This window comes from Drosophila takahashii, chromosome 2L (genome assembly GCF_030179915.1).
Source record: "Drosophila takahashii strain IR98-3 E-12201 chromosome 2L, DtakHiC1v2, whole genome shotgun sequence".
NCBI lineage: Eukaryota > Metazoa > Arthropoda > Insecta > Diptera > Drosophilidae > Drosophila > Drosophila takahashii.
In genome coordinates, this window is record NC_091678.1 from 35,276,454 (window position 1) to 35,293,804 (window position 17,351).

A 17,351-nucleotide genomic window follows, 5' to 3' on the forward strand; every position below is an offset into this window, starting at 1 on the left:
GAAGTTACATTAAAGAACAAATCATTCGTCACATTACCCTACAACTTTTGAATGTGCAAAAAAAGAAGGGTTCACGCCAAACACTGTGGGATTTGGCTGCATTGGAATTTCGAATTCAAATTTTTCAGGGATATGCTCAGTAGATGTAAGCAACTTTCTGCGTTTACACTTTTAAAAAATATTGATTTTTAGAAAAGTTACATTCAAAAAATGAATCGTTCGTCACCTTACCCTACACTCCCCTACTCTTCCTCGCGTACTCGCATTCTTGCCAAAATTGATAAAAGGGTCCCGCGCGTAACAAGCACGTACTTGGTGTCGTTGGGCCACTTGTTTGTACTGCTCGTAGTGCATCAACGTCCATCATATATAATTATTTCGGAATTCATGACATTCATTCATTCAATTCTATTAAACTCAAAATTCAAATTCATTCAATTCTATTAAACTCAAAATTCTAAATAATTCATTCATATAAAAGAAAAAATTCAAAATAATTCATTGAATCCATTCATGCAGGGCTGTAATAAGTACCCAGAAACAAATACTAAGCAACGTCGGGAAAACATTTTTAATAAGTATTTTCTTTGGTGTCAAAAACAATCGGTAAAATTTATATAACCCCTTAAAGAACCACCTACATCTTTATCTGTCTCAAGAAACTAGATTCTTTCCTTCTGCTTTTCTATTAGAATACAAGAGGTTTAAAAAGTAAGTTGACCAAATTGTCTACTGATAGCACTAGTTTACAGCCAAACTGCTCCAAGGCAATTGATGGCAAATTCTGTTAGTGTTCGACCCCCAAATCACGAAAATACCACTAATTTTTTTTCGATGGCACAGTTTTTTTTTAAAGATTTTTTAAAGTTCAAAATGTTAAATATCGGACTTTTTTCGAATTTCTTCCTATATTTCGGCAAATATCCACCCAATTGGTCCAGTTTTTGTTTCATTATGAAGTCAATAGATCAGAGCTTAACTTTGCCATACAGATCAATATGATTGGATAAGTAATGGCAGCGCAGCAGCTCGACAAAGATGAAAAATGTGTTTTTTGGTCCTCTGTAGGTCGGCTGTATGTATCGTAAAAACTCGAAATAAATCCGTTGAAAAATTATAATGGGTACAAACTTAAAGTTTACATCCCACCGGACAAAACAAGCCGAGTATGGCCCAAATTCATAAAAAATTGGATTTATGGTGGACTTTTAAAGTTCGGATTTTTCAACTTTTTTCGGTTGACAAAGTTCAAATTTAGTAAACAAAAATGAGTGGTGATGGCAGCCGGGTCAAAAAATAGCTAAATCAGATATTTAAAAGCTAGAAAATTATAAAAATGAATTTAATTTTTAAAAATTCCTTAAAAAATATAAAATTGCTTGCGTTATGACTGTGAGTATTTTTAATAAGTAATACCCATTTGAATAAATCATTCTTATGAAATAACCATACTTTCAAAAAAAGCATGCTTTTTTTAATGAGTACTGCAGTATCAAAAAACGAAAATAAGACTACGAATAAAAAAAGAGGATTGTGCTTGTGATTGTGTGTGATAATGAATAAAATTAAGGAATACAATTGCTTAAATGGTCCAGACACTTTTTGCAATGTGTGTGGTAAATTTATTATGAGCAATACATTTCGACCCTTTGACAGTGCGGTAGAAGATCGATATTTCCTCTACTTTCGCATTAAACCAAATCTTGAAGAGGCTTGGACACCGAGGAGAATTTGGATATTTGGATATTTGCCGAGATATAGGAAGAAATTCGAAAAAGTCCGATATTTACCATTTTGAACTTTAAAAAATCTTTAAAAAAAAACTGTGCCATCGAAAAAAAATTTGTGGTATTTTCGTGATTTGGGGGTCGAACACTAACAGAATTTGCCATCAATTGCTTTGGAGCTCTCCAAGAATATTATTTTGTAAACTAGTGTAGTTTTCCTTGTTCTCCCATGTTATTGTGTTCACCGAAACTTGGTTAAAACCGGAAATTCTTAGTTCCAAAGTCTTTACAAGTAAGTTTAGAACGAACAGGCTTGATCGTCCCTCCCGACGTGGAGGCTGAGCTTAACTTGCAGTTGACTTAGAATTAACGTCTGAATAAAAAATGTCCGAAGAAATAATTGACATTTTCTGTGTATAAAACTATCCCTTCCGGGTATTTCCATATATATAACATGTTCTTATATTCCGCCGTCATCTGAATACCCAATCTGTCCACTCTCTTTTAGTAATGATTTAAGTGATAGTTAGGAAAACTCTTACCCCGACCTCGGTTTGAACCCGCGACCACTCGCTCTGCAGACAGACGCCTTTACCAACTCGACCACGCAGCTTCTTAAAGTGTTCTGCTTAAAGAAGGTACACGAAGTCCCGACAAAACGGCTGCGTACAAGATTAATTTATTTATATTTAAACTATTCATTCATTTCATTAAGAAATGAAAGTTTAAATTTTAAAAAGTAAAAAAAAAACATTATAGAAATATTTCAAAAAAAAATATTTTAAAAAATGTATTTAGAGGACTTGTGTCGGCGAGGATTCAATGTCGGTACCTTTACGCACAAATTTTCATTGTCCTGCCGCCTCTAACCACTGGGAATTCACTATTTCTGGATGAATTTGTATATTTAAGAATTAGTCGTTCTGATTCGTTTCATTGTCGTGTTTTCTTAACGCTCTGGAAAAACAAAAGAAAAACAATCATTCACCCAGTTAAAAACGTTCGAAAATTTAGAACAGTGTGGTCTTGCGTTTCGCGATGCTAACACAGGCCGACAAAATGTGACATGGGTCGGTGTCCAGGCCTGCCACCATTTTATTTCGATAAATGAGGCTTTTCTAAGCATAAGTTGCCACTACGCCTATAGTCCATCAGCTCTAGTATTTGCGGTATCTTTAATTTAAGAAAATCAAAAATTTTCTTCGTCTTTTGGGATATATCTTCAAGAGTGGTCAACCAATTTTGGAAATCTTTTCGGAATTAAATAGTTACATGTCTGTTTTATAGGGTCGTTTTGGAAAATTCAATCTAACTCAACCACAAGAGGAGGTGGGCGCATTCAAAATTTTAAAGTCACAGCAAAGTTTAAAAATCTTCATTTGTGAACAGCGTTTAAAAATTAAATAAAAATATTTTCTTCAACAATGCATTTTTGATCCAAAGACACCTTGTGTCCTTACTGTTTAGGACACTCATCAGGTTTTTGTGAATTGTTTTGGAATTTTTAAAATTGTTTTTCTTACTTCCTTCACAGTGACGATTCACAATTAGTGCCCAACCTGTAAACTGCCAAGGAAACCACACAGCAAACTACAGAGGCTGTCTAGTCTACAAGGAGATGAAAAGTCGGACGCAACGAACGACAACGGCACGCTCCCAGAACACACAGAACAATTACATGAGATCACAAACGACCCCGAAAGTTTTCTTCGCAAAAGCAGCCAGGTCTTCATTTGGCCCTTCAATTAGCACCAACGGCATTGCTTACGCCAGTGCTCTAAAATCAGACACAGCTCACATAGAACCGAAAATGGATAACATCCCGCAGGCCATGGGACATCCCCAAAGTGACATCACTTTGCAACATAATATGATGGAATTTATGTCCTTCATGAAAACCACCATGCAAACCCTTGTGCAAACCCAAAACATTTAGTTAAAAATACTCGCAGCTCAGCAGTCCAAATAAACTATGCCTAGTCTTCGAATAACCTTGTGGAACGCCAACGGTGTTTCACGGCATAAACCTGAAATAAGTCAATTTCTAACGAAAACCACATCGACGTTATGTTGCTGGCAGAAACGCATCTCACCAGCAAATATAATTTACAAATACGGGGATACACGTTCTACAGCACAGATCATCCAGATGGTAAAGCACATGGCGGAACCGGCATCTTAATAAGAGACTGCATCAAACACCACGTTCAACAAAGGTTTGCAAAAAGTTATTTGCAAGCTACATCGATAAAATTACAGTTGGGCAACTGCAATCTTGCCATTGCCGCTGTTCACTGCCCCCCGTTTTACAGTCTCCGAAGGCCAATTAATGGACTTATACAATTCACTTGGGGAGCGATTCATAGCAGCAGGAGATTACAACGCCAAGCACACACACTGGGGATCCCGCCTTGTGACCCCCAAAGGAAGGCAACTATATAATGCACTCATCAAGACATTCAACAAACTGGACTACGTTTCGCCAGGCAGCCCTACATACTGGCCTACAGATCCTAGAAAACTACCTGACTTAATTGATTTTGCTGTGACAAAAAATATTTCTCGAAATCTAATATCTGCAAAATCGGTTTTGGATCTATCATCGGACCACTCACCAGTGCTAATAACTCTTCTTGAAAGCCCGGAATTAATCGAGCACCCTTGGCTGACGTCGCATCGAACCAACTGGCTGAAGTTCAAAAAGTACGTAAGTTCCCACATTGAACTGACTCCACAGCTCAACATCAAGAAGGACATCGACTGCTACGCCGATGCACTGGAGTCTGTACTCGTCGCAGCAGCCAAAGTATCTACACCGCAAGGGAGGGATGGGCGCACACACCAACACAAAACTAACTTGGAAATCGAACAGCTTGTTTTGGAGAAAAGACGTTTGAGGTGTGCTTGGCAAACCAGCAGATCGCCATCCTCGAAACAAAGTCTTAAGGAAGCTGGTCGCACACTTACCAGGGCCCTAAGGCACGAAGAAGTAGAAGCTAACGCCAGTACATTGAGAAACTTTCACCCACCAGCACCAAGCTTACCTTGTAGAGGGCCCACTTAAATCTAAGTGCGCCGTCCGAAACAGTAATCCCCATAAGAGACTCTTCAGGCAGCTGGGCCAGAAGCGACAAAGACAGAGCTTGTACATTTGCTTTACACCTTCGAAATGTCTTTCAGCCAAACCCTGCAACAAATTCATTCGCACTACCGTCGCCGCCAATTCGAATCGAAACTGAGTCGGACCCAATTCAGTTTCAACCAAACGAAGTTGCAAAAGTCATCAGCGACCAAAAAAGGCCCCAAGCGGTGATCTAATAACTGCGAAAATGCTAATTGAACTCCCAAACAGCGCAGTGGAGGTCATTTGTAAACTCTTTAACGGGATTACACGACTTGGCTACTTCCCACAAAAATGGAAAAAATCGGTAATCATAATGATCCCAAAGCCAGGAAAAGATCACATAATACCAGCTTCATACAGACCGATAAGTTTACTCTTGTGTCTGTCAAAACTGTTCGAAAAATGCGTTTTGACGCGCATAATCCCATATCTGAAAGAGCACAACGTTATTCCGGCACATCAATTTGGCTTTCGAGAAAGCCATGGAACAATAGAGCAAATCAACAGATTTACAACGGAAACAAATTCATTCGCACTACCGTCGCCGCCAATTCGAATCGAAACTGAGTCGGACCCAATTCAGTTTCAACCAAACGAAGTTGCAAAAGTCATCAGCGAGCAATTGAAACCAAAAAAGGCCCCAGGCGGTGATCTAATAACTGCGAAAATGCTAATTGAACTCCCAAACTGCGCTTTGGGATCAGGAAAAGATCACACAATACCAGCTTCGTACAGACCGATAAGTTTACTCTTGTGTCTGTCAAAACTGCTCGAAAAATGCGTTTTGACGCGCATAATCCCATATCTGAAAGAGCACAACGTTATTCCGGCACATCAATTTGGCTTTCGAGAAAGCCATGGAACAATAGAGCAAATCAACAGATTTACAACCGAAATACGGTCTGCATTCGAATATCGAGAATACTGCAGTGCGGTATTCCTTGATGTTGCACAGGCTTTCGATCGAGTCTGGCTTGATGGCCCTATGCACAAAATCAGAACTATTCTGCCGGAAAACACTCACATGATACTTGAATCGTACCTTTACAACAGAGAATTCGCCGTGAGATGCAACACTACAACATCCGACGATTACACTATAGAGGCTGAAGTTCCCCAAGGTAGGGCCCTTGGTCCAACTCTATTTCTCCTTTACACCGCAGATATTCCCACGAACGTCCGGCTAACTACTTCCACATTCGCAGACGATACCGCAATCATTAGTCGGTCCAAATGCCCAATTCAGGCAACAGCACTACTAGCTGATCACCTCGTGGTAGTGGAGAGGTGGTTATCAGTCTGGCGCATAAAAATAAATGCGCAAAAGTGTAAACACATAACGTTTACTCTTAACAGACAAACGTGTCCACCGCTAACTCTGAATAACACGCCACTTCCACAAGCTGACGATGTAACGTACCTTGCCGTTCACCTAGACAGGAGACTTACATGGAGGAAACATATCGAAGCTAAGAAAATTCATCTAAAACTAAAATCCATTGGCCTCCATTGGCTCTTAAATGCTCGCTCCCCCCTCTGCCTGGACTTCAAGGTCCTGCTCTACAATTCAACGCTTAAGCCAGTCTGGACATACGGCTCCCAGTTGTGGGGAAACGCGAGCAGCAGCAACATCGACATTATCCAGCGAGCACAATCAAAAATCTTGAGAACTATCACTGGGGAACCTTGGTACGTTCGGAACGACAACATGCACAGAGATCTTGGCATTCTGCCCGTAAAAGACGAAATATCAAAACAAAAAGCGTCCTACCACACCAAGCTAACTTCTCATCCAAACCAACTCGCCAGGGGCCTAGCCAGGGTCTCATACCGGACCCGATTGCAACGAAATGACCTTCCAGCTCAGCAATAGTTATTAGAGCCCCTTAATCTCGCGTCAGTCATCTTGAATGTTAGATAGCTCTTTAATTTAAGATTTTATATACTTATTGTTAGTCTCAATTCAGAGAAGATCCAATAAATAAAATGCATATGGGACGTTCCATGTCAACCCGGCCACCCCACTTTTTTATTTTTTTTGTATGTGGACAGTACCACATTGATTGCAAAGCCACTTGCTTCCAATAGTTTACCTCATACCTATTTTGTCAATGTTACCACTCTTTCGCCGTATAATCGCGTTGAAAAGAAAACACAAAATCATTTTTATCCTGCGAACGGAAGAAACAATTGGCATGGTTCAAAGGCAGAAAAATCTGTCTTTCCATATTCGATTACGAGAAAAAAATAGATTTTATTGGACCGTAGATGACCAAGCGATAACGTTTTTAAAGTCTAAAAGTAGGACTTCGTTCAAAGGGCCAGTCTGCAAAAATACCATTATATTTTTCTCAGAAAGCCCCATATTTAAAGGATTTTATGCCACTGGTTTCAAAGTGGGATCTCTCTTGAGGAGTTAGCTATGAATTCTTTTGTACGTTTTTGTAGTAGTTAACTGTCAGAAAAAACTAAAAGGTAATATTAAATAGTCGTATATGCTTTGGAAAAATTTAACAAACCAATAAAAAGAATTCATAAAAATCTAATCTATTTTTTTTCTCGTAATCGGCTATGGAAAGACAGATTTTTCTGCCTTTGAACCATGCCAATTGTTTCTTCCGTTCGCAGGATAAAAATGATTTTGTGTTTTCTTTTCAACGCGATTATACGGCGAAAGAGTGGTAACATTGACAAAATAGGTATGAGGTAAACTATTGGAAGCAAGTGGCTTTGCAATCAATGTGGTACTGCCCACATACAAAAAAAATAAAAAAGTGGGGTGGCCGGGTTGATATGAAACGTCCCATATGTAAAAAAAAAAAAAAAAAATCGTTCTTATTTTAAGAAGAAATGTTTTCAAAATTTAAAGATCGATTCGATATCATTTTCTGAGCTGGAATAAAAATTGATTTAGTCTCCAAGTGAAGACTTTTAATTTTAATTTAAGTATTTTTGTATTGTGTTCGACAATTTGTGCCTAATTGGTATTTAAGGGGTTATATACCGTTTTGAGCGAAAAAATTTTGTGAACTTTGGATTTTTTTTCAGGTGTGTAGCAATTACACAGGCCAACAGTGTTTTTGGTGCAGCCCTATGGGCATTAAATTGTGTTAATATAGACGGATATAAGCATATCTGCATACTTAGTTTTCGAGTTTAACGGGTGGTATTTGTGCAATCGCGGTTTGAAAAAAGTAGCAACATTTTATATTTTCATTTAAGATATCTTCGAGGGTCTGTGCTCAGTTGTAATAAAACCTATGCCAAAAAATTTCTTAGATGCCCTTCTACATAATTGCATTTAAGGTTCCATCATTATTTGAGTTAATAAAAGCCTATGAGCCATTAAAGTAATTTGTTCACCTCTATTTACAACCAACTTGATGCGGTGAACAGGCTTAAAAAAATACAAGGAAAAATATGTGCCCTAAAATATTTTACATGCATCTAGAGGCATCTTTTCCCGAATTTTTGAGATAAATCCCACTATTGTACTTCGAAAAATGGAATTTATAGAATTTTTTCCGTAAGAATGGGAAAAGTAACAAGTATTTTAGAGTCACTCTTACGTAACGAGTGTGTCGTGATTTTACACAGTAGGCTTTTTAAAGATAACAGTGGCGTCGCCTTAAAATTGTGGTGGGGATTTTTTTTAAGGCATATTAACCCCTTAAAATTATAATTCGTCTATGTTCGGCGCCTACTGCTAACCAAATTGAAAGGCACATTTTTACGAATGTGTCAGATATTTATGTAAAATGGGATTTAAAAATAGTTGTTACTTTTTAAATTCTTACGGAAAAAATTCTATAAATTCCATCCTTCGACGTACAATGGTCTTATTTGTCTTAAAAATTCGGTGAAAGACGCCTTTAGATGCCTGTAAAATATTTCAGGGCATATATTTTTCCTTGTATTTTTTTAAGCGTGTTCACCGCATCAAGTTGGTTGGGAATAGAGGTGAACAAATTACTTCAATGGCTCATAGGCTGTGATTGACTCAAATTATGATGGAACCTTAAGTGCAATAATGTAGAAGGGCATCTAAGCAATTTTTTGGCATAGGTATTATTACAACTGAGCACAGACCCTCGAAGATATCTTAAATCAAAAAATTAAATGTTGCTATTTTTTTCAAACCGCGATTGCCCAAATACCACCCGTTAAACGCGAACACTAAGTATGCAGATATGCTTATATACGTCTATATTAACATGTTTTAATGCCAATAAGCCTGCACCTTTTAATAAAGTCAATTTTGTTGACCTGTGTTATTTTATGAAACTGAAGTTATTATTTATTGATAGTACATGTTTTTATCGAAACAACAAGCCTTTAATCATGAAAATATATGAATAATTTACAAAGTTATGGCAATTCTCTCTGAACCCTTTTTTTTTATAGCGGCTTGCGGTGACCACGATTGCACAAGAACTATTTGATCGATCTTCTTTATTTTTTTTTTAAATTATTCGTAATGATTGTGCCGAGTTCGTTAACGATTCAGTTTTTATGAGTCAATTTTGATTTCGCAGAAAAAAATTTTTTAATAAAATTTTTAGTACTTGAAAAATTAACTTTTTGGAAAAATTGTTACTGTATGCAGAAAAAAGCAAATATTCTTGAAAATAATCGTTCACGAACTCGGCACAATCATTACGAATAATTTAAAAAAAAAGTGAGGAAGATCGATCAAATAGTTCTTGTGCAATCGTGGTCAACGCAAGCCGCTATAAAAAAAAAGGGTTCCGAGAGAATTGCCATAACTTTGTAAATTATTCATATATTTTCAAGATCAAACGCTTGTTGGTTCGATAAAAACATGTACTATCAATAAATAATAACTTCAGTTTCAAAAAATAATTGCTACACACCTGAAAAAAAATCCAAAGTTCCCTCAATTTTTTTCGCTCAAAAAGGTATATAACCCCTTAAGTGCAAATTGTGCTCAATTTAAGATCTTTCAGTACAAATCGTTCTTAAATCAAGACTGATTTTGCTTGATTTTAGCACGGTGTTTTTTCTGACTGTAACATACAAAAACAAAATTAAGAAAATTAACAAAATGGGATACAAATTTTGATTGAAACATATAGTTTTACAAATTTAAACTGATGTTGGGGGTACTTAAACCAATTTAAACTAATTTCTCTCAGTAAATTAACAGTTTTGAAGGTGTATAATTAATTTTGATTTAAAATTCGGTACGCTCTTAATTATTTTTAATCCATTGGGACGTTCGTTCCAATACCGAACAGCAAAAATAAAGAATTGTTTTTCAGAAAATGTTCTTTTGTGTGTTATGCATGCAAGGTTATTCGTTCGTCTTGAACTGGTATGTTTTAGTTTTTTGTAGAGATAGTCGGGTTCTTTGGTGTTAATTATTTTGTGCAATGCCACTAATGCCCTGAATTGGATGCATGATTGAAGATCAACTTCAAATATCTTGTACGCTAAACATGAAATCGGATGCCCACATATTTCGCAACATTATTAAACGCTACATTACGTTTTTGTTTACTTGTTGCATCACTGTTTCCAAATATCTCGACGCCATAGAATAATGCCGGTATTAAAGAGGTTTTTGCCCTTAGAAGTCTTGTCCCTTCTGGTAAGAATTTTTTAGTATGGAACAGTGATCTTAACGAACCATATGTTTTTCCTATAGCTTGGTTATTTGCTTTTTCAGCATAATCAATGACTTCACCATCTAATACTAAGGGTGTCATGGCAGTGGTATCAATTAGTTTTTTATAAATAACCAAACATTTCGACTTTTTTGGGTTTATTTGTAGACCATTTAGCTTCGACCATTTGTTTACTGCCGACAATTCAGTATTGGACATCACTATACATTAATTTATTCTGGACAAAGGACGCGATACACACATTTAAACGTCATCGGCATACATATGGACTTTACACGAGGACACAACATTTTGAAGTTCATTAACATACATAGAGAAAAGAAGAAAAACAGATCCCTGTGGAACTCTTTTAGAGAGCTGTTCATAGTTGGAAGTTTGAGTGGCCGTAACTATGCACTATGGGGAATTTTACCACTTTTTTTGGCCAAAACCAATTTTTTAAAAGTCGTTAAACTAAAAATGTTTCTTTTAGAATATTTTTACAGAAGACCAATATTCAATGTTACATTTCAGGAATTTAAATAGAGCGCGCCCCTGCTAACTTACAGCTGTAAAATCAGCTGTTGTAGGGGAGAGTGGGGGAATTTCGTCAGCATTTTTTCAAAGCTATTTTTTGTCCATCTTGAGACACGTTATCATATTTCTATTTTTATTGTTGAATGCGGTTAGCACCAAGCTTTAAAATGTGACATTCCCCTATTTTTTTAATTAGCTTGGTGATTTATAAAAAAATAAAATGTAAAACCAATATACTGGGGCAATCTCACCACACAGGGGGGTAAAATCACCACACAACTGGGGAAATTTCGTCACCTGAAAAATGTAGGGAGTTTAACGCCTGAAAATATGCTACACTGATCAAGCGTACCATTTTTGTTGACGTCCTATATTTGTTGCTGCTGCTGGTAGTCTGTTCGTTAGCCAGCTCGTCAAATATAAAAATATGTATTTAAAATAGGTGCGAATTTACCCTTAGCGTAGGGTGGCGAAATTTCCCCAGACAGTACTTTTTTAGAAATAATTATTTTTCTTGCGAAATTAGGCGCGAAGTTAAAAATCACTGACGCAGAAATGCACATTATAGCACTGTGTATTATATAAAAAATCGTGTATCTTATTCCTTTTGAATTGTGGCATACAGAAAAAATGTCGTCGAGAACTAAATGTAGCTTTTGAACTGTTAAAACACATTTAATATTATAGCTTAATTATCTTGGCCTTCTGTGCAAAACAAATGCATTGGTTGTGTCTGGCCGTCTTGAAGGACTAAAACAAAAAAATTATATATTTTTACGACTTATGGATTCCGAGATATTGCAGGTGACGAAATTGCCCCTGTGACGAAATTCCCCCACTCTCCCCTATTTTGCTTTCACAAGCAATAGAAATTTGACGCAATGCTGAGGCTATTTAATTGCTAAAAATAAGAGTTTTAAAGAATTCTGAGTTTTTTGAAATAATTAAAACGATGGTACTGTGCTCTAAGTATTTGTGTGATTAAGCAATCTAAATTGATCGTGGTTTTCTTGTAATCGATTATTTTTGTGACCGGTCTAATAGGAATATTTTTAAAGATTTTTAAAGAAAACTAATTCTTATTCTTATAAAGCGAGTCCAGCGGAGTCCATCCATGAAACCTTTGGAACTTAAAAAGAAAGGAATTCTCTTTAAAATGAATGTAGTCAGAAAATACACTTTGTACGATTCCTGGTGAAATTTAGTGTTTTAGATCATAACCTCCAATTTTGCAAAGATATCAATAGACTTTAATTTAAAATGTCCAGTAATGTAAGACAAAAACACTTATCGCTACCACTGGACAATTAAAACGGACTTTAAAGGTTGTAAAAATTAAAAGAAATGACAAGAAAAATCTGACGATTTTTGGATCTATGAAACTAAAAGAAAAATTCTTCCGATTTTAACCAAATTTTGTATGTGGTTTTAATACTGTATTAAAACGATACTCTTCAAGTTTTATGCATTTATCTCTAAAAATAGCAAAGTTGATCTGATCATTTCTATGGCAGCTATAATATATAGTTGTCCGATCCGAAAGGTATTTATACAGACTATGAGTTGTGATAAATAAGAACGATTGCAAAAGTTTTACTTTGATATCTTTAAAATTGAGGGAGGATAATATTGGACAAAAAAAGTGGTCAAATTCCCCATAGTGCTATGGCTTGACGTCTGCAATTTAAGTAAGAGCGTATTAATTTCTCTGCTGTTACAGAGAAGTTGAACATTCTTCTAAGCTTAGAGCAGAGAATATCATAGTTGACTATGTCGAAGGCTTTGCTGAAGTGTAGATGGGTCAGTAGAGTTACTTTGCCTTCCTCCATGCTTTCCCTGGTTTCCTCCACAGCTCCTATTTCTCCCGAAACCTGACTGCGCATTGTTTAACAGACCATTTGTCTGTACATATTTGTTAATTTGCTTGGCCAGGTTTTCGCTTAATTTAGACAAATACGGTAGTATAGATATTGGCCTATAGGCAGACAGACAGACAGACAGACAGACACTGGGCAACAAAATGAGTGCTTTTTAAATTTACCTCGATGGATGCCATATTTTAGAATTCGTTACGAAAATGCTGAAATTGGAAATTGAAAACATAAAAGCAGCTGCGGTCAAAATAGTAATAGTGTTGCCGCCCTGTGCAGCCCTTTTCGTTCGGATCAAATAACCCTAGCTCAGACAGACCATGATCAAGAACTGGACTTGCACTTACCTTATACATAGCATCTTCAGGTATACGATTGTCCCTAATCATGCATGTTACAACTTGTAGTCGCAGGAGTGGGTCCTTAATTATTTCCGTTGCACATGCGTGGTATATGTTTGCTTGGCATTCTGAAGGTCCGTGCTGACAGTCGAACGTAATTTCATTATTAAGTTCCTTTGTTTTCGCCTTGCCATATGGTACAAGTTGTACATCCATTATTGCTTCAGCGACCATGAAAGTTGGTAACAGCTGCTTAGTAAGAAAATATTTCGAGTCCGGACACAAAGCCTCGTAAAACACCGTTACCACCACTTTCATTGACGTCTTTTCGTAGTACCGCTGGTTCTAATTATTAAATTTATTAAAAATTAAATTAATAATTTATATACGTTTTAGTCAGGCTACAAATTTGTATCGAGTGAGCACTGAACTATTTCTAAACAGCTATGTCGATTAGAATCTTATAAATACTTGTAGTGACGAAGCGCACCAGGAGTGTGTGTGATGGTCCGATCATATTCACCGTTTATCACCAATCGAAAGATATCGCAAAAACTAGAAAAATTGCATACCAAGACTTAATCAAAGGGCGGTGAAAGTGAAAATTTCGAAAATTGGGGCTGTTGAGGACGGCGCACAGTGTAAGATTTTGCCAATCTAGGGGGACTTAAATCAGTAGGACTCGTATTTTTAAAGATATCGGCTTCAAATTTGGAGTGAATATTCTAATAAGCCCAAAGATTATGGTGGACATAAAAAAATGGGCGTGGCACTTTTGAGGACGTTAAAAATTAGGAAAAAACGGTTTTTTTTTAAAGCCCCAACAAAAATTACAAAAAAAAATTTCGAAACTTTTAACTATTTTCGTATTTATACCCGTTACTCGTAGAGTAAAAGGGTATATTAGATTCGTGCAAAAGTATGTAACAGGTAGAAGGAAGCGTTTCCGACCCTATAAACTATATATATTCTTGATCAGGATCACTATTCGAGTCGATCTAGCCATGTCCGTCTGTCTGTCTGTATGAACGCTGAGATCTCGGAAACTACAAAAGCTAGAAGGTTGAGATTTCCCACACATATTCTTGGGCTTCCTACGCAGCGCAAGTTTATTTCAGCTGAGCGCCACGCCCCCTCTAACGCCCACAATCGCCCACTAACGATTTTAAAATATGTCTGGCGCCCACATCTTTTAAGATTTCCGAGAAGTATAAATGCAATTTGGTTGTGCATATTTATACCTATCGAAATGTAGAAGACATTTTTCAAATCGGACCATTCATTAAAAAGTTATACGCAATCAAAAAATGTTATATATTTATCTCCCTCGCACTCCCTTTAGCCGAGTGACGGGTATTAGATAGTCGGGACACGAACCCAACTATAGCGTTCTCTCTTGTTTTTTGTTATAATTTTCGCCAACTTAAAAAATTTTGTTTTTAATTTTTGGAGGCCACCTTTTTTTTTTGAAAATGTTGAATTTTGGTTATATAGCTGTAACTTCGATGTTATAAGCTCAACAGCTGCAAATAAGGTTTAATATTAAAGATAATTGATAAAAAAAACAAAAAAATTTGGTTTATATTTTTAAGATTTTTTTTAATTAAAAGGTAACAATTCAAACTTCATGTGTACATCGTCTAGTGGAGACAGTGACTCAAAAATGTCTTTTTGAGTACTTATCAGCCGTTTTACGGTATGATCAATAATGGATTGTAAACTTATTTCAGCATAGGATTCTCTTACTTTTATACCAGTAGGATAGCATAACATTTTTGACTCCTTAACGAGATCACAACATGGATATAATTTTGGACAGACCATTTTTGTGGTATTGTACTGGTGCATTGATAATTTACTGTCTATCATAAGGGCAAGTGCTTGATCTGCTAAAAGGCGTTTTGCAGTGCTATTAGAAGATAATTAAGCTTTCTTAATAATAGTCCCCGTGGACGGGGAAGCATTTGGTAATTCATTTATTAATTTAGCTGAATCCCGTTTTCCTTCCGCCCGCAAAGCCTGTTCTGCAGCTGACAGCAATTGATCCTCCTCTATCGTTTGCATCAATTCTTGGCTTTTCTTTTTTTGTGTTTTTGGACAACACTCAGAAAATGCTTTTTGTGACCTCCCTTTTGTACTTGAGGTGGAAGCAATGACATCAATGCGACAGTCTTCGCCATTTAATGTGACCTGAAGGCCACTTGCATTATGAGCAAAAAAACCCGGCTTTATCTCTCCTAGATTTCTCACATCGGTTTTGAAACTCACAGTGTAAAGACAGTGTAATTTCAATTTGGAGTGATCAATGTCATTGCCAAACACCATCACTGCGTGTTTTACAAGAGCGTCTCGCTGAGTGGTTATGTTTTTCGATCAAACCTCGAAAAATGCAGCACGGCTTATTTCACTCATTTCTAAATAGAAGGTCTTTGGGCTAAATATGGGCAAGATTTTATTTTAGATTCTGAATCAGAATGAATGCATGCGAATGATGTATGTTCTGGTTGGATAGAATACGATAGAATAATATAAGTTTTTTTCTACCAAAAAAAGAAACATACAAAAATACACTTACTTTTTAGCACTTTTTTCAAAAAATGAAAAAAAAAATTTTTGTCCCAAAAAAGTGTGATGCTTTGTCAACTGTTGCTCGCTGCCCAGTGCAGTTTTGCATGCATTTCTAAATTCCAACTTTAAAAAACGTCATCTTCCAAAAAAAAATTGTTTGTTTTGCTTTGTGCCTGTTTTTGTAATAGTTGAACATTTCTAAATAAATAAAATAAATCCGTTCACAGTTGGACAACAAGCCATAATAATCAAAACGTGTAAACTAAGATACATTTTGAAATACCTTCGCTACGATTTTCCATTGTCAAAAATAATTATTTTAATTATAACTAGCAATACCCGAAGCGACGTTGTCCGCTACTATTAGCAACGCATTTATTGCTGATTTTTTATATATTTTATTTATTTATTTATTTATTTTATATATTCAAATTAATATTAGAGTAAAATCCCGCGTAACCTTAGCTAAACAGTAAACCCACCTAGAACGCACTAATATTCTAATCCTTCTAACCATAACATACCTTACCTTAACACCGCATTAACCCTAATATTACCTCACCTTAACCTCACCTATTTTATTCTAAAACTTGGCACACTTTTTTAGCACCTTAATGCTTTTTTCACTATTTCCTCGTCTTCACCCACCATAGCACCAGTTTTTCCTCTTCTTAACTAACCTAACTTTAGTCTCACCTGAAAAAAATTTTTCCTACTATACTTACTTACTTTAACTTCACTTTTTCTTAGTAAAACTTGTTTGTCACCTTGACCTTATCCTCTCTAAAGTCCAAACGAACCTTATCTTTCTCACCTTCACTCTCCCTTACAGTTCTTTTACCCTAATCTATCTAATACCTCCTTAATCGCAACTTAACCCCTAATCTCACCTTATTCCTAAGCTAAGCGAATGCAGAGAAAAACTCTTACTCTTTTTTACCGTTTATTTTTAACAGATCTAACCCCCAAAAACCTTAAAAACATAAAAGAGAACATATAAAAAACTAGCAATACCCGAAGCGACGTTCTCCGCTACTATTAGCAAAGCATTTGTTGCTGATTTTTACATATAGGGGAGAGGTCTGTAGGTTGGTACACCTTTTGTTTTTAATCTGCCATTTCGACATTCACTTTTGAAACTTTACGCATTTGGTACTGATCGAAAGGTTAGTCTATTAGCTTAATAAAATACAAAAAAAAATATTTTTTCCTTAGGGAAAACTGAAAAATTATTTTTTTTAAAGTCCCAAAAAACGACATTTTGAAAAAGAGGTCTGTAAGTTGAGACACTTTTAAAAGTCAATAATACTCACACAAAAAGTACTCCAAACTATAAGGAACTATTTATTTATGTTAATTTAATCAATTTTAGTTCGTCCTAAATTATTTCCCATCCATTTTTTAAGAACTTAGCCCAAATAATAATTAAAATCAAAAGGCTCTTTGAACATTCACTTTTCCCCTAACATTCACTTGAACATTCACTTTTCTCCCCGCGTAGGGGGGGTGGTGTTCTGATTGCCGTTACCTCTAGTTTAACATCGGAGAGGCTTAAC

At 36.2% G+C, this 17,351-nt stretch overlaps 1 protein-coding gene across 2 annotated transcripts in view; it reads right to left on the bottom strand.

Annotated features, from left to right (window-relative positions):
* Positions 1–17,351, bottom strand: part of LOC138912712 (gamma-interferon-inducible lysosomal thiol reductase) — a 130,320-nt gene that overhangs the window by 70,376 nt on the left and 42,593 nt on the right. For both annotated transcript variants that reach the window (XR_011418263.1, XM_070213969.1), the window contains exon 3: positions 13,234–13,572. Coding sequence is in view for 1 of the 2 variants with exons in the window: in XM_070213969.1 (XP_070070070.1) it covers positions 13,234–13,572 (339 nt within the window). In the remaining variant the exon portion in view is untranslated. The remainder of the gene's footprint in view (positions 1–13,233; positions 13,573–17,351) is intronic.